Source organism: Saccopteryx bilineata, chromosome 3, assembly GCF_036850765.1.
Source record: "Saccopteryx bilineata isolate mSacBil1 chromosome 3, mSacBil1_pri_phased_curated, whole genome shotgun sequence".
NCBI classification, from domain to species: Eukaryota; Metazoa; Chordata; class Mammalia; order Chiroptera; family Emballonuridae; genus Saccopteryx; species Saccopteryx bilineata.
Window position 1 is genome coordinate 96,619,367 of NC_089492.1, and position 17,262 is coordinate 96,636,628.

Below are 17,262 nucleotides of genomic sequence, written 5' to 3' on the forward strand. Positions count from 1 at the left end.
CTACAGAAATAAAGCAGTTGAAATTTATTCAACACTGTATCCTAAAGAGTATCAAGCATTTTCATGTAGGTTATCCCATTTATTCCCAACCACAAAGCAATGAAATAGGTACTATTATTTTCCTGATTTTATAGCAGAGAAATATGATAATCTGCCCATATTTGCAGTTAATCTGTTGAGAAGGCAGAACTGAGTCCATGGCTCTTATCCACAATGCTATATGTGTACAGTGTGGCAGGGCTGTACACAGTTAATGTTCTAGGTGAACTGTAAGAACTGTGCTGTAGTTTTTATTTTAATTAAAATTCCAAGATGCCAACAGACTAAAAATTTTAGCTTAAATAGGGGCCTGTGAAAATCATTTAATAATAGAAATAATGAGATATAATTTTCAGCATGAATCATGTAATCAGTAGATTATTGTGATAAAATCTTTCATAGCTCTAACTGGTCAGAGAAAACCATATCCACTAGGCTCCATGAAAACACTTTACTGGCTAAAGTAAAGAACTCAAATACTTTGCCTTTAGCCCCCTCTGTTGTATCAATGTTTCATATTATAAATGAAAAGCATAAAACGTTTCTAATTTTATAAATTTTCCCAAGGGATAAACTTGAAGCTTAGAATAGAATATCTACCTGAGCACAGGAATTCCCATGACAGAGTAAATGTCATTTAGATGTATAAAGATCTGAAAGAACAAATACGTAAGTTAAAATCGAACAGGAAGTGCATTATCAGATAATTGATAATTTGAAAACTTCTATTTTATAAACCCATATCTTATATTTTTATAAGAAATTCCAAAGCCTTATTTGTCATATATGAAAAAATATTCCATAATACTTTTCTGGAACAGAGGTGAAATAAATTTTAATGACATTTTACAAAAAAACTTTGAGGGTAATTTGGTATACAAGTTATACAGCAAATCATGTTATGAAGAACTCAAGATCAACTTTATTCCCAAAGAGTCTGTGAATGATCATTTCTGGATCAGAGTTTCTAGCATTTGGGGTTAGAGGAGACTTTCTAAATCCACACAAAGTCTCACCTCAAATGAGTTGAGAGCACACAGGCCCATCACAGGCTACATACTTTCTGTTTAAGTCACATACACTGTAGCAAGGGTGACTATCTGTATGGGAGCTTCTTCTTCTCTATCACCTTTCTTCTTTTAGGCCATAAAGAACATGTATGTCTCAATTTATAATTAGTAGCCCAAATAAATTTTAAAAGTTAGAATCTTTTAAAATTTTTACTTTTGGAGTCTGATGAAGTTTATGGAATATTCTAATTCTTCTGTGTGACCTCAGGAGCATTTGAAACCCAATTATTATTCTCATTCCAAGGTAATTTTTAATATCTACAGTTTAAGGAGGATTATCTCAATACTGATAAACTTTCATCAAGAAAAATATGACCTGGAATAAATTCCCTTTAGTCGATTTAATTCCTTGATTACCACAGCTAAAGTTTCCAATTTTTTATATTATTCAACTTTAGCAAAATTATTTATTGGGATTAATTTTCTCTTCTATTTAAAATTTATACTAAAGATATGATATACTGATATTTTTATATATGAAATGTTATTATGAGTAGCTTTCAAAAAAAAAAAAAGAGTAGCTTTTTCCTGGGCCCTGGTTGGTTGGCTCGCGGTAGAGTGTTGGCCTGGCATGTGGAAGTCCTAGGGACACAGGAGAAGCAACCATCTGCTTCTTACCCCCTTCCCTCCCACAGTCATAGCTCAAATGAGCAAGTTGGTTCCAGGAACAAAGGATGGCTCCATGGCCTCTCCTCAGGTGCTAAAATAGCTCAGTTGCTAAGCAATGGAGCAGCAGCCCCAGATGGGCAGATCATCACCCCAGGCGGGGCTTGCCAGGTGGATCCCAGTCAGGCACATGCTGGAGTCTGTCTATCTCCCTGCTTCTCCCGTGATTTTGAAAAAAGAATAGCTTCTCCCACTATAAATATTTTCTATTATATTTCCAGTATATAATTTGTTGCTTCTTCTATCAATTTTGGTAACAAATTTTAGTGTGTGTGATCTTAGGGTTGTCAATTTTGTTTTGTGTTGACTATTTCTACCAATAATAGCTAACATTAAGTACATTACATGGTTAATAGGAATTCAACTAGCTATATTTATTTATGAGCTAAATGATGAAAAACTGTAATTCTGAGAAAGGGAGATAATCAAAGGGGATGAAGCGAAGGAAACCAGAAAGAAGAAGGGAGAGAGAAAACATTCTTTGGGGATCAAAGTATTTTGCATGACAGGAATAAAAAATATATACCAGGCATTACTTTTTAAAAGTGAAAAATATCATATAAAAAAGTTAAAAAATAAAACAACACAAAATATTCTGATTTGGCAATTACTTCATTTAAAACTACATTACAATAAATTTACAAATTAGTGAATTATGAAAATGACTAAACTACCTATCAAATTTATGAGAGGGTTTACCAAAAACAGTGAAGACTATTTTTTATAGCTAGTATTTATATTCTCATGTTTTATTTTGCTCTAATTAAAAGTAGTGTAACCTCATTAAGTTTAAAAAGTAGAGAAAAAGAAAAGAAAAACATAATCTCACAACTTTAACAAAGCTATTATTAACATATTACTGAATTTTGTGCAGGCCTTTTTTTTTTCTATTCTTTTTTTCTTTTCTTTTCTTTTTAGTATGTGTTGCTGAAGCAAGCACTCTTTTTCTTTTAAACATTAGCTATAATTTCTTATTATAGGAACTTGTTATGTACGACAGTGATTGTAGGGCGCATCTCTGCAACCTCATAATAAGTGCTTTTTAGTTCAACTGTGACAAAACAGTTCCATTCCAGAATGTTTTAGTTGGATAACACATTTTCACAGTGAAAACTACCAGCAAAATTATCTGCACTGTCCTACTGCTAAAGAGAAAACAGACTGCTGGATCCCTGTAGACATGCTTTCTGAAACTCTAAAGCAAAATTGAGAAGCACAATAGATTAATTGACTTTGTCTTTAAAGAATTAGGTTATTAGCATGTAAAATAAAATGAATATTTATTACCTCTAAATTCGGATTCCTCAAATTTGCTTTCCATCCAAATTGTTTCATAAGAGCAATTCCAATTATTCTTCCTACCTCCTGGAAAAGCAGCAAGTTATAGAAAAATAAGAATGTTATAAATGAAAAATTTAAGTTTAAATATAAGTGGAAACTAACAGAGCCAGTAGGAAAATCAAGTCAGACTATCTGATAATTTAAATTAAAATGTTAAAATATTACACTACAGCATTTTCTAGTCATGGTAATAAAGCTGCATTTTACCTCTTTCAATATCCCCCCCACCCCAACACAGCCCCCCCCCCCTGCCCCCAACACATTCTATGGCATTAACATCTCTTCATGTGTAAATCTCTATTCCTGTAATTTTAGATTCATGAAATAACCAAACTATGCCGTGATAAATAGAGCCATTCTGGGTTTAGGAAATGGATGCAAGCTGAAAGCTGAACTATTTTACTTACTGCAAGCCTGTGTGTTTAGAAAGGACCAGATCAGTGGCATTAGATTCAAACTTTAGGGTCTGCCTGGTTTTAAAGTTGGCCAAAGAACCCAGACCTCTGCCCTTTATCTCACTGAACCTTGTAAGGGTCAAACAATCAGTTTTTTGAAGGAAACTGCTTGCAGTGTTCACCATCCCCTAGATAATTGAGACCTCGAATGTATTTATGTTTGGGTTCTAGAGACAATCACACATACATGGCATGCTATAGGTAATCACTCAATAAAAAGAACTGAACTGAAAAGAAGCCCAAAAAACTCAGGACGATGATATCAGGATTTCCAAATGCAAAAGATACCTGTGAGTTTAAGAAAACTTTGGGGTAGAAAGTAAACAGTATACTGTTCCTATTAAGCATTGAGGTAAGGTTGAAATGAAAAATACATTCTTAAACAGATTTAATTATACAATATTAGGCCTACTTATCTGCCTGAGCCTAGTTATCCATTCTGTGAAAGGTGTTGATCTCACTTTAACTTTAAAGAGTAGTTTTACAACCTTTACAAAATGGGAGCCCACTTTGGAGCTGAGTGTACCTGTGCAGAAAAGGTCTTTGCGATAGCTCCGCTGCAGCGACAAGAAACTCTGAAAGTCAAGTTGTCCTGGTTAGGAGTGTCAACGCCTTTCGCTCCAACATTCTGAAGTTCAGCTTCTTGAAATTTGTCTCTTTTAGTGAGACCATCTCCTTGCTCCAGTGTTTCCTCTTCTATTTGCCTTTCTAGCTGGCATTCCTTATTCGCTTGTGTCGCTTGCATTTGTTCTGCTTTCAATTTCTTAGCAATAATGGTGTCATTTTCTCCCATTTTCCTTTTTAGCAGGTTAGCATCTCTTAGAGAAAGCTTTTCCTTTTTTGCATCAAGTTCAAGAAGATTTTTCCAAATTGCAATGGCATTCAACCAACTTTCAGGATCATCATTTATAAGTCTTTGCATTTCCTTAAATATTTTTCCTAAATAAATAAAATCTCAGTTTATCCCATATTGAAGCTTTAAAGACAGTCTAGTATATGCATCAGCCCAAAATTCTACTACATTTATTTTTATAAAATAAGGCTTTTTAAAAAAATTCAGCAGAGGAGGGGAGGCAGAGAGACTCCCACAGGTGCCCCAACCGGGATCCACCCGGTAAACCCACTAGGAGGCGATACTCTGCCTTATTGGGGCACTGCTCTGTTGCTCAGCAACTGAGCTCTTCCTAGCGTCTGAGGTGCAGGCCATGGAGCCATCTTCAGTGCCTGGGGTGAGCTTGCTCCAATTAAGCCATGGCTGCAGGCGGGGAAGAGAAAGAGAGAGAGAAAGAGAGAAGAGAGAGGGGGTGGAGAAACAGATGGGTGCTTCTCCTGCATGCTCTGACCGGGAATCAAACTCGGAACATCCACATGCTGGGCCATACCTCTACCACTTAACCAATTGGCCAGGGTCTATAAAATAAGGTTTCTTTAACTACTACATGAAGAATGTCTTTACTTTCATCTGGCACTTACATAATTTAATATAAGAATATTGTGCAGAACAAGGTTCATTCTTATATTCTATACTAAACATTGAAAATGTTAAAATATTATACTAGAATTATCATATATTATACTTTACCAAGATTATTTGTCCTATGACAATATATGTATCTCTTCAATATAAGTGTAGACTTAGAGTGTGCATCAATCTTTGAAATAATGCTGATCTTGCCTATAAAATTAACTTTAAAAATATATAGAATTATAAAACACAGAGCTCAGAAATAGCAACTGTATTTTGAGACTATTTTAGACTATCCAGTATTAGCACACATCATAAAAGAAGTTTCCATAAAGCAACACTTCAGGTACACAACCCATTCATAACTTCGGTACCACCAGCATACTTGATATAATGTAATCTTTTCTTGATGAACAAGGATCATCAAGAAGACCCAAGAACAATTACTGTATTTCTCTAATAATGAGAATGTGTGGAATACTGAAATAAAATATTGACACAACAGTATAATATCTTAGTATTTGCTTTAAAATAATTTTTCTGCCATCTTGATTCTTCCCATTTCTATCTTTCTTGATATAAGTTATTATAGACTATATGCTTACATGATGATCTCTTACGCATAATCAGCAATCAAAATGAGCAACAGTGTCTAGCTCTTATTTTTACTTTTATTAACATCCTTACATTGTTTTAGCAGCATATTTATAAAAACAGATAATCTCTTAAACTCCCTTTAACTCTTAAGCTTTACAAATGGCTAAAAGTTTATTAAAACATTTAAGATCCCCCAAATTTTACTACACAGTATTTTTCCAATTATATCACTCATTAGTTAAAATTGACAAGGTAACAGTTTTGACCAATTTATTAAGACAATGCATAGGGCATTACATGTCCTAAATCTAAATAAATGAAATTGACCATACATATCTCTAGAGAAGGTTTCTGAGTAGAATTCTCAAAGATTAAATACGACTTAGGACACTAAAATCTCAGTGAGACAGACAGCAAATGCAAAGAGAAGAGATACAATTAGGTGATAATACCATGAGGTGATAATATTCAGGAAATACAGAAAATACATAACTAATAATCCCACAGGTAGGAATGAATCTTTAATATGACAAATGGCTACTTATTAATTACCAAGCAGAAAACTATGGAGTACAATATATCCTGTGGGTAAAAGTAATAGGTAGACACCATACCTTTACTTATGGAAGAAACACTAAATGGAAACTGCTTTTTAATCAGTAAAAATAATCTTTCTGCGGATTTTAATTTTTTTAGCATATTCAAGTCAGAATAAGTGGTGAAAAAAACTTTTCCTGAAACATATTCAACCTAGAGATAGAAAAAAAAAAGAGGTATTAATGTAGTCTAGTGTAGAGTAAGAACCATCTCCCCTCCAATGAACTAAATATAGCATTTAGATTAACAATAACAACCATTTCTGAAGTATCTAGTATTTGTCAGACACTGTACTAGCTATTCTTAATACATTTTTCCTCATCCTTATAACAACTCTCTAAGGTAGATTTTATCACCCCCATTTTACACATTAGGAAACTAAGGGTTAGATAGTTTTAAAAATTTTTATAAGTCACATAGTCAGTAACTTATAACATTACGTTATGCTACCATTTGCAAAGTATGGGTATATATATGCAGGTACACACACTACTAGAAAAACAGAACACAAAATACTCAATAATTATATTGCCAAATCTCACACACTATTTGAAAGTGGGCAAAGAAAAGCTATAATGAATAGGACAAATAAGGTGTCTAGCACAAAGTTAACATAACAATGGGTATTTATTAAATACCTACCTTGTGGTCTACTAGAAGCAAATATTCTAAAGATGAATAACAATGTAATACAAATTAAAATTTGTAAGTGTAAGTAACACTGTATGCGAGAGCCATCATTAGTAAAAAGTCTTGAGAAAGAATCCTGTAAGATTTGGGAAGAGGGATTCTAATGAAAGAACAAAGGGCAGGATGCAGAAGTGGGAGGGACACCCTGGCCGAAGTAAATAAGTTAGCAGGGCAACATGTGCTGTGTTATGCTGATTGAGTATCGGGCAGATGGATGGTGTAGCTCTGGCCAGCTTGATAAATGGTCATGAAATGGAGTACCACAGATGGTAATGGTCAACCATTATAGACTTTTGATGAAAACCGACAGGCCCAAATTAGTTGGTGGAAAAAAAATTACTTCGGAAGAGGCATAAAGGACTGAGTGTAGACTGTAACGCTGGAGGGAAAAGTAGATTACTGAGGTGGAAATGAGATACTTGGCTCTGGGAACTGAAAAATGGAGAGAAGCAAGAAATATGCATCCAACAGAAACAGGCTTTGGAGACAGGGTAGATGTGTGGTAAATGGCAGGGAAGAGAGGGACATGAAAAGAGCCCCGACTCAGGGAGAGTCTAATGAGGTATGGTGAATGGTGCTCAATACCAATGGAATCCTAAAGCTTTCTGGGTCAACCCAACTCCCTTAAATTAAGAATGGATGTGGACTGTCCTAAAATTCTTCTATTAGCAGTTGCCATGGGCTGTCTAACATGGTTCTAACTCATCTCTAGAACTGAAACACCAGAGAATTTGGGGTATCCCAGCTCCCATTTAACGGGAAATTCAACTACAAGTATTTTTCTTTTTGATTTAACATGATCTAATGAAGGTTTTGGCATGGTACTTCTGGGGTTACCATTCTAGCCTGATGAAGAAGAATCTCTGCTGAGGAAGCCCTAGGTCAGGGGTCCCCAAACTTTTTACACAGGGGGCCAGTTCACTGTCCCTCAGACCGTTGGAGGGCCGGACTATAAAAAAAACTATGAACAAATCCCTATGCACACTGCACATATCTTATTTTAAAGTAAAAAAACAAAACGGGAACAAATACAATATTTAAAATAAAGAACAAGTAAATTTAAATCAACAAACTGACCAGTTTTTCAATGGGAACTATAGGCCTGCTTTTGGCTAATGAGATGGTCAATGTCTGGTTACATATTTGTCACTGCTAGCCATAACAAGTGATATGACGCGCTTCTGGAGCCTTGATGCATGAGTCCCGCATCACCTGGAAGTAGTACTGTGAGTGATGCCGTGCTTTGCGTCTCACTGACCACCAATGAAAGAGATGCCCCTTCCGGAAGTGCAGCGGAGGCGGATAAATGGCCTCAGGGGGCCGCATGCAGCCCGTGCATGGGCTGTAGTTTGGGGACCCTTGCCCTAGGTTGACACCAATTAAAACCCAAATACTTCTGGTTGTACATTTAACAAGTTCTGGGGAGCTAATGAATAGCACTGTAGTTATAGCTAATAATACTGTATTCTATAATTGAAAGTTGCTAAGAGAGTAGGTCTTAAATCTTCTCACCAAAAAAAAATAATTGTTATGGTGGAGGTGTCAACTAATGTTATGGTAGTAATCATTTTGTAATATATAAATTTATCAAATCAACACACTGTAAACCTTAAACTTACACAATGTTATGTCAATTAAAGTTCAATAAAGCTGAAAAAAACAAATAAAAGGCCCAAATACCTTAGATACCAGCAGTGCAGCTGACCAAGTAGATGAAGTAGGGATAAGAAGAATGTTTAGGATAAGAAGAATGTTAGGAACTACCGTATTTCTCCATATATAAGACGCTCCCATGTATAAGACGCACCTTAATTTTGGGGCCCAAAATTTGAAAAAAAAATGTATTACATAAAGTTATTAAACTCGTTTTATTCATCATAAAATTCATACAACTCCTCATTGTCAAAATTCCTATCCACTAGCTTGTCCTCATCTGTGTCTGATGATGAATCATTGTCTTCATATATTGCCTTGTCCTCAGTTCCATCCATGGCATTTGAAATGCCACAACCACTGTATAGGACGCACCCAGTTTTCAGACCCCAATTTTTTTTTAAAAAAAGGTGTATCTTATATATGGGAAAATATGGTAATATTTAAGGGGATAATGAAGTAGCTAAAACAAGAATTTCCAGTTTCTAGAATTTATTTTTTTCTCATTACAAAGGTGACATTTTCCACTAAGGTCCAAACTAAATACCTCCCTCAAAATGCTTAGAAGTTGAAAGCAAAGTTTTTAAAAGTAAATTTAAAAAATTTCAGATTTTGTTCTCTGACATAAAAATGCAGCTGATATTAAAGTCACCACAAAACAAGTAATAGACATAGAATACCTTGACAAGATTCTGGGGGAACTGAAATATTTCACTGAATAGTTTTAAGATTCAAATCCTATAAACAAACTGGTACAACATCTAGACCAGTAATTTTAACCTAAGTAGCCAGTGTTCTAGATATTAATTTATAGTTACTTAATTGTACAAAAATCTTATCTTTTCTTACTTATTGACTATCAAAGGAAATATTATATACAATGGGTTTTTTGTTTTTTTTTTTTAAGTGAGAAAGAGACAGACGGAGATGAGAAGCATCAATTCTTTGTTGTGGCACCTTAGTTGTTCATTGATTGCTTTCTCATGTGTGCCTTGACCTAGGGGTTACAGCCGAGCCAGAGACCCCTTGCTCAAGCCAGAGACCATGGGGTCAGCACTATGATCTCACACTCAAGCCAGTGACCCAACACTCAAGCTGGTGAGTCTGTGTTCAAGCTGGCGACCTTGGGGTCTTGAAACTGGGTCCTCAGCATCCCAGGCCTAACTACGGCCCGCGGGCCGCATGCGGCCCCCTGAGGCCATTTATCCGGCCCCCGCCGCACTTCTGGAAGGGGCACCTCTTTCGTTGGTGGTCAGTGAGAGGAGCATAGTTCCCATTGAAATACTGGTCAGTTTGTTGATTTAAATTTACTTGTTCTTTATTTTAAATATTGTATTTGTTCCCGTTTTGTTTTTTTACTTTAAAATAAGATATGTGCAGTGTGCATAGGGATTTGTTCATAGTTTTTTTTTATAGTCCAGCCCTCCAACAGTCTGAGGGACAGTGAACTGGCCCCCTGTGTAAAAAGTTTGGGGACCCCTGCTCTATACACTGCGCCACCGCCTTCCTGGTCAGACTACAGCAATGGTAGTCAACCTGGTCCCTACCGCCCACTAGTGGGCGTTCCAGCTTTCATGGTGGGCAGTAGCGGAGCAACCAAAGTAGTATAAATAAAAAGATAGATTGAACTATAGTAAGTTGTTTTATAAAGATTTATTCTAACAAACTTAGCAAAAATCTGACATAAAGTACTTGGTAATAATTATTATTATATGCTTTAACTTGCTGTAACTCTGCTTTATAAATTTTATAAAGTAAAGAAGTTACTTCCCTGCTTTATAAATCACTATTACTGTGGAACCTGTGGGTGGTTAGAAAATTTTACTACTAACAGAGATACAAAAGTGGGCGGTAGGTATAAAAAGGTTGACTACCCCTGGGCTACAGTGAGTTTTTCTAAAAACTCATTTTTGGGGGAGGAAGGGGCAATATTTTCAAAAAGAACATGACTGAATACCAAGTTAGTTAAGAGGATGTATAAGGTTTAATTTATTCAGGGTGTCAAATCATAAGAATAGTATGTGTTGATGCTTTAACATGCTAAACACAGTCTCAAAATCAACATTATTCTCTTTATTTAAAAATTAAAATAAGGTCTACATTTCTTTTATTCAATACTTAGAAGTAGTTTACCAAGTTGTAAAATACTCACTGTTAAAATGAAATAATCATATATATGAAAGCACTTTTATGGTCTGCCTTTTATGAAGATAAGGTTTTATAGCTTAAAGCAGTAGGGAGAATGAATTTTGGTACTTATGATTTCAAAAATGGCTGAAGCTAGTGTTACCCTTTTTTCTTAGTTTATTGCTTGAAAGTGATGATATTCAATTATAATTCTAAGGGAGAAATATAGCATTTTAGAGTAGTAGTTCATCCTAACATTTGTTACTTGAAATTTTATTTATATTTACAATCTGTTTATTCCATATGGAATTCAATCATAACCAAGTGTCTAAAACCAGCTGGTTTTATGTCTAACACTTCCAAAGATGAAACAACAGCATTTATTAAAGTAAAAACAGCTATTATCAGCTAGCATATCTAAGCAGTTAGCATTTTTGCCTTTCTTTTATAATTCATGGATTCAAGTCCAACTCAAAGAGTAAAAGTCTGAGTGTGGGTAAAGTACGTAATACAGAGAGACACCAAAGTTTTCCTAAGTCTACAGATGCCAGTTAGTTTCAGAATGAAACAGTGCTAAGAGAAGAAAGAGTTGAGGTGGTGTGTAAGCTTTTTTGGTTCATTTTAGAAGAGAGAATTAAAATACTTTTTATTTCACTTTTAAAAAGTCATCCAATCTAAAAGAAATGCCTAGAATCTTCAAAGAAGCAACCTTATGCTATCATCCCCTTACCTGAAATAAGTAGACTATGTGTTTAATTCTACCCTGCTACTTTCTACTATCATGACCCCATTAAAAAACTGGCTTGTTCACTTGGGTTAATAGTCTTTGCTATGTGGATTTATAAAGACAGATGAATCACCTGACAGGGACTTTCTGGCTAGTAGGCATTAAAACCACCTCTACTGGCCCTGGCCGGTTGACTCAGCGGTAGAGCGTCGGCCTGGCGTGCGGGAGACCGGGGTTCGATTCCCAGGGCACATAGGAGAAGCGCCCATTTGCTTCTCCACCCCCCCCTTCCTCTCTGTCTCCCCCCCCCCTCCCCCCCGCAGCCAAGGCTCCATTGGAGCAAAGATGGCCCGGGCACTGGGGATGGCTCCTTGGCCTCTGCCCCAGGCGCTAGAGTGGCTCTGGTTGCAGCAGAGCGACACCCCGGAGGGGCAGAGCATCGCCCCTGGTGCGCAGAGTGTCGCCCCTGGTGGGCATGCTGGGTGGATCCCGGTTGGGGGCATGCGGGAGTCTGTCTGACTGTTTCTCCCCGTTTCCAGCTTCAGAAAAATACAAAAAAAAAAAACCACCACCTCTACTATGTTGAATTTTATATTAAAAATCACTGCTTTTTACTATTATTCTTATAATAAGTAAAAGTATTTAATACATTAAATACTGTTACAAAGTAAAGCTTACTTGTTCCCCATATTTTTCTTAAAAATAGTCTGAGTAAAAAATATATCTATATATAAAATATAGACATTATATAGATATATTATATATAAAATACATGATAAATATTTTAAAATACCCAGCAGCCTAAAAAGAAGTTTGCCCTACCACCAGGAGGTGAAAAACACAACCTGAATCTGACCAAGCTCTAGACACAACTTAGAGGATTCCAATTGACAGGAAATGCAGAACAGAGGATCTAGGTGAACTACACTATGGAGATAGAACTGGCAATATCTAGACTGGGGGAAACCCCAGCAGTGCTAACAACTTTCTGTGGTGATGAAAACGTTCCATAATCTGTGCTAACGCAGTCTACCACAGCACATGTGGCTTCTGAGCACTAGAAATGTGACCAGTGCACCTGGGAATGGGAATTTTTAAATTGCATCCAATTTTAATTAATTTTAACTTAAATATCCATTGTGGCTAGTGATGATCTTAGTGGACACACAGCTCTGGACCAGGGGTCAGAAGACTAGGCCTGGTGAGCTAAGAATGCTTCTTATATTTTTATAATATAAGTAATAATAAAATTAAACAGAAACCACAAAGTTATCCAGAAAGCCTAAAAAGAAAAACCACATTGTTGGTCCACAAAACTTAAAATATTTATTTTCTGGTCCACTAACAGAAAAAGTTTGCTGCCCGCTGTTCTAGACTGTGGGACAAATAACCCAGCTTCTTTAACAAACAAATTGCCATGGGAAAGAGAAAGAGATGGAGGGAAATGTATAGATTAAAAGATCCTTAAAAGAATATCAGCCAATCAAAATGTGTGGACCTTATGTGAATCCTGATTTAAATATGTGAACTTTAAAATAAAAGTGACTTCCTGGCTGGATGACTTGGTTGGTAGAGCACTGTCCCAATATGCAAAGGTTGCCAGTTTGATCCCCGGTCCGAGCATATACAGAAACAGATCGATGTTTCTGTCTCTTCCACCCTCCCTCTCTCTAAAATCAATCAATAAATTTTTAAAAAGTGACATTTGTGAGACAAGTTGAAATCTGAATAGTGACTAGATATATGATGACAAGGAACCACTAATTTTTAGATGTGATAATGACATTATGGCTTCTATTTTTAGGAAGAGCCATGTTTATTATCTTTTTTACATTATGCTATAATATTATAGATATACAAGCAGATATTTACAGGTGAAATGATGTCTAGAAGTTGCTTCAAAATAACATGGAGCAAGTGGAAGAAGTGTGAATGGAGCAGAATTCCCCATGGGTTGTTGAGTCAGATTCATCATACTGTTCTGTCTACTTTAGTGTATGTTTGAAATTCTCTATGATAAAACACTAAACAGAATACACAAGAAATTTTCTATTGCAAGTTCTGTGTTAGAAGAAGCACCTATATCAAATGTCACCTGAGAGGGAAGAGAGTTTGCCAGTCAAAATGCAAACACCTTGGGCTTAACCTTGTGGGGCTGGCACCTAGGGACATGCATTTTCAACAAGCTCCCTAGGGGATTCTTATGTTCACTAAAATTGGAAAAAACACTGATCAGAATAGAATGAATACTTTGTAAAATTAACTAATCACTTCTGAATTGATTTGTTTTGTGTTAAGATTTTATACTATTAATCTTCTTGGAGCAAACCAAAGTTTCTTAGTCTCTCTTACTGCAGGAATAATTTTAAGTATTCCTAAGCAACTCATTCAATGGGAACATTTATGGAGTCCCTGCTATTTGCCATACATTGTGCTACATGTGCTATGGAGCTTTGTCTCAAGGAATGCAGTAATCCTTTAAAATAGGCATTATCACCTCTATTTTATATTCAAGGAAATTGGGACTCAGAAATCTGAGTAATTTGCCCCAATTTACTAATCTGTTAAAGATATAAGATCTGAACACGTCTTTTTGTTCTAAAGTCTACATATACTTTTCACCATGCTAGTACAGAAATAACCTATACGCAGTATTCCAGGGCAGTTTCCCACAGTAAACTGTGGTTAAAGCACACGGGTTTCAAAGCTAGAGAGATTCAGATACAAACACCAGCTCCACCACTCGGCGTTGGCTTTCTCTTTCTTTCTTTCTAAAATAGAGGTAAAAATGACCTTTCACACAGGGGATTAAATTGTAACACGCACATAAAGTGTGTGACATATTTTGAGTGCTTCATAAATGTTAGATACTGTCATTATTATTTCAGGATTCCCTTAATTTTGAGAGTTTATATTAGAGAAACTGAGATGGAATTTCAGAGGTTTATGTTCAGATCCCATCTCCAGGCATATCTATCCCTAAAACACATATCAAAACCAGAAGTTCCGCCTGACCTGTGGTGGCACAGAGAATCAAACATCGACCTGGAATGCTGAGGTCTCTGGTTCAAAACCCTGGGCTTGCCCGGTCAAGGCACATATGGGAGTTGATGCTTCCTGCTCCTCCCCTCTTCACTCTCTCTCTCTGTCTCTCTTCTCTAAACTGAATAAATAAATTAAAAAAACCCAAAAACCAGAAGTTCCCAAGTCTCTTGACATTTAATTCTTGTCATTGTCAAAAAGCTTTTCCCTATAATTAACTGAACTTTGTTGCTGTGATTAAAATACGTGCCCTGCGTCCCAATCTCATTTTGCCTATAGAGAAGATGGAGAACAAGCAGAAAGTGTCTTTTTTTCTTCTAATAATCTGACATACCCAGATTGGGTCAAACTTTCTATTCATCATACCAAGAACTCTAAGTTAACATTAAAAAAAAATTAGTGCACTGGCCCTGGTCGGTTGGCTGAGTGGTAGAGCGTCGGCCTGGCATGCAGGAGTCCCGGGTTCGGTTCCCAGCCAGGGTCACACAGGAGAAGTGCCCATCTGCTTCTCCACCCCTCCCCCTCTCCTTCCTCTCTGTCTCTCTCTTCCTCTCCTGCAGCCAAGGCTCCATTGGAGCAAAGTTGGCCCAGGCGCTGAGGATGGCTCTGGGGCCTCTGCCTCAGGCGCTAGAATGGCTCTGGTTGCAACAGAGCAACACCCCAGATGGCAGAGCATCGCCCCCTGGTGGGCGTGCCGGGTGGATCCCGGTCGGGCACATGCAGGAGTCTCTCTTGACTGCGTCCTCGTTTCCAACTTCAGAAAAATACAAAAAAAAAAAAAAAAAAAAGAGCAAAAAAAAAAATTAGTGCAGCATCATGTAATGGCCACACAGTGGTCAAGGACTGGACCCAGGAGTCAGCCCACCTGACACCTTGGGTTTGAATCCCAGCTCTGTCATTTTCAGTTGCATGACTTGAAGAATTTATGGGATTTACCCATGCTTTATTTTCCTTTTCTGTGAAATATGAAGTCTAACTCATAGCATTGTTGTGAAATTAAACAAGTGAACACAGAATGAGCACCTAAGAACATGTGCCTGACATATTAACTGCATAATGTCAACTGTTGTTATTACATTGTTTTTTTTTTTTGGATTAGCTACATCCAACACTCTTAAAATCTGTGGCCAAAACCACAAAAGGCAGGTACTCTATTAAGACTGATGCTACTTTCATGACCACCTCTGTCCTCCTCTCACCCCACCCCTTCACTGCAGAAACTAATTTTGTGGGTTTCCAATAACAGAGTCGTTGATTTCACCTAGTAAGCTTTCCCTGTCATATTACCCATCAAGACACTGGACTTTCTGTTGCATCTTTTTCCTCTGCTTTCAAGAAACCAGCTCAGCAGATTCTACATGAACCAAAGCTGATGTTTGAAACCTTGTTCATGTCCTTGAAATCAACAACCTATAAATACCAGAAACTATTAACTTTCTCTGAATGTTGGACTGAGGCCTCCAAGAGTATTTCTCTAACTTCTATTTCCCGTATGTTTAAGGTGTAATTTATATACCCGATTATCATTTAATCCTCCCAACAAAATAGAAAGTACCATCACTGTCAGGAAAGTCACAAGTCATGTAACTGAACCTGAGGATTACATTTGTATTTCAAGGATGGGGAAAGGATTCCGACTCTGACAGGTCCAATTTTCATGATGGGTACTACCAAACACTATCTTTTAAGGAATCCAAGAAATAACTTGTTTTCTAAAACCTTCAGCCGTGACTGATGTGCGGTAATAGATGTGCAGGAAAAAAACGGTGGTTCTTTCCAGCAGTAATGAAAGAACCCGCTGCCAGGACCCGAGGACGGGGGCTGTCGCCGCGGTCGGTCTGGGGCTGCGAGCGTGGCTGCGTCGCTTTCCCGGGTCTAAGACCGGCCCGGCGTGGAGGGATGCGGGCTGGGCCTCCCTCCGTCCCCCGGGGGCGCAGCGAGGAGGCCAACTCACCTGCGTGGCCTGCAGCCGCACCCGCACCTCCCGCATCAGGAAGGGCTCCAAGCCGCGGCCCGCGGTGCAGAAGAAGCGAGCGCCCGCTGCAGGCCGGGAATCGAGACCCGCAAGCCTCGCCGCCATGGCCGCTTGGGCGCGGCCCCGCGGCCCAGGGGTCACGTGGCCGCGGGTGCGCGCGGCGCGGCCCCGCGCTCTGGGAGGCGGGCGCGCGGGGTGAGAGGCGGGTTGCAGTTAGAAGCCAGCGGGGCAGAGAGCCCTGAGGGTGACGTCAGCGGGGAGGGGGCCTATGTGAGTCACCTTAGAAACTCCTTGATCAAGCATCTGGAACGATTTAGAATCACAGTGGAAGGATTAGAATTGATCGCCATCTGCCTTATTTTTCCACTTGAGGAAGTTGATGCCTAGTGAGGCTAAAGGACAGAGAGTTACTGGCGCAGGTGAGGCAGGAACCTAGATGTCTGAATATCTAGTAAAATAAGCCTTCTCTATTCCTCCCGATTTCCTCTTCTCCTCTTTCATCCCACGCCGCTACTCTCCTTTCATACGGAGCCTTGCTCTATCTTCACCAACAACTGGGCCAAAGCTGAGAATCCCCAGGGCCAAGAGCAGAAATTCCCACTCTTCAACCGAATGTCTCGATGTTCATGAAACAGGTCCCAGTTCTTGCATTACTTATTTAACAATCAAGGTAATGATGCAAGATCTAGTTTGGGCCACCTGATTTGATTGGGTCTGGAAAGGGTTTTGGTTTTTTCTTTTAAACTCTGAATTTTAAATTGGCAATGAAAATATTTCTTGGAAAGAATAGAATCCATATTACAAAAGGGACACCATTT

General features: G+C 37.9%; 1 protein-coding gene across 4 annotated transcripts in view; it reads right to left on the reverse strand.

Moving 5' to 3' along the window:
• Positions 1-16,566, reverse strand: part of THUMPD2 (THUMP domain containing 2) — a 32,229-nt gene extending 15,663 nt beyond the window's left edge. For 3 of the 4 annotated variants that reach the window (XM_066266972.1, XM_066266975.1, XM_066266973.1), the window contains exons 1-5: positions 16,424-16,566; positions 6,248-6,383; positions 4,098-4,510; positions 3,063-3,140; positions 640-692 (exon numbers count right to left, since the gene is read on the reverse strand). In XM_066266972.1, coding sequence (XP_066123069.1) covers positions 640-692; positions 3,063-3,140; positions 4,098-4,510; positions 6,248-6,383; positions 16,424-16,549 — 806 coding nt within the window. In that variant the 5' untranslated portion in view covers positions 16,550-16,566. The remainder of the gene's footprint in view (positions 1-639; positions 693-3,062; positions 3,141-4,097; positions 4,511-6,247; positions 6,384-16,423) is intronic. The other variant, XM_066266974.1, reaches the window with a different exon arrangement.
• Between the last annotated feature and the right edge of the window lie 696 nt (positions 16,567-17,262).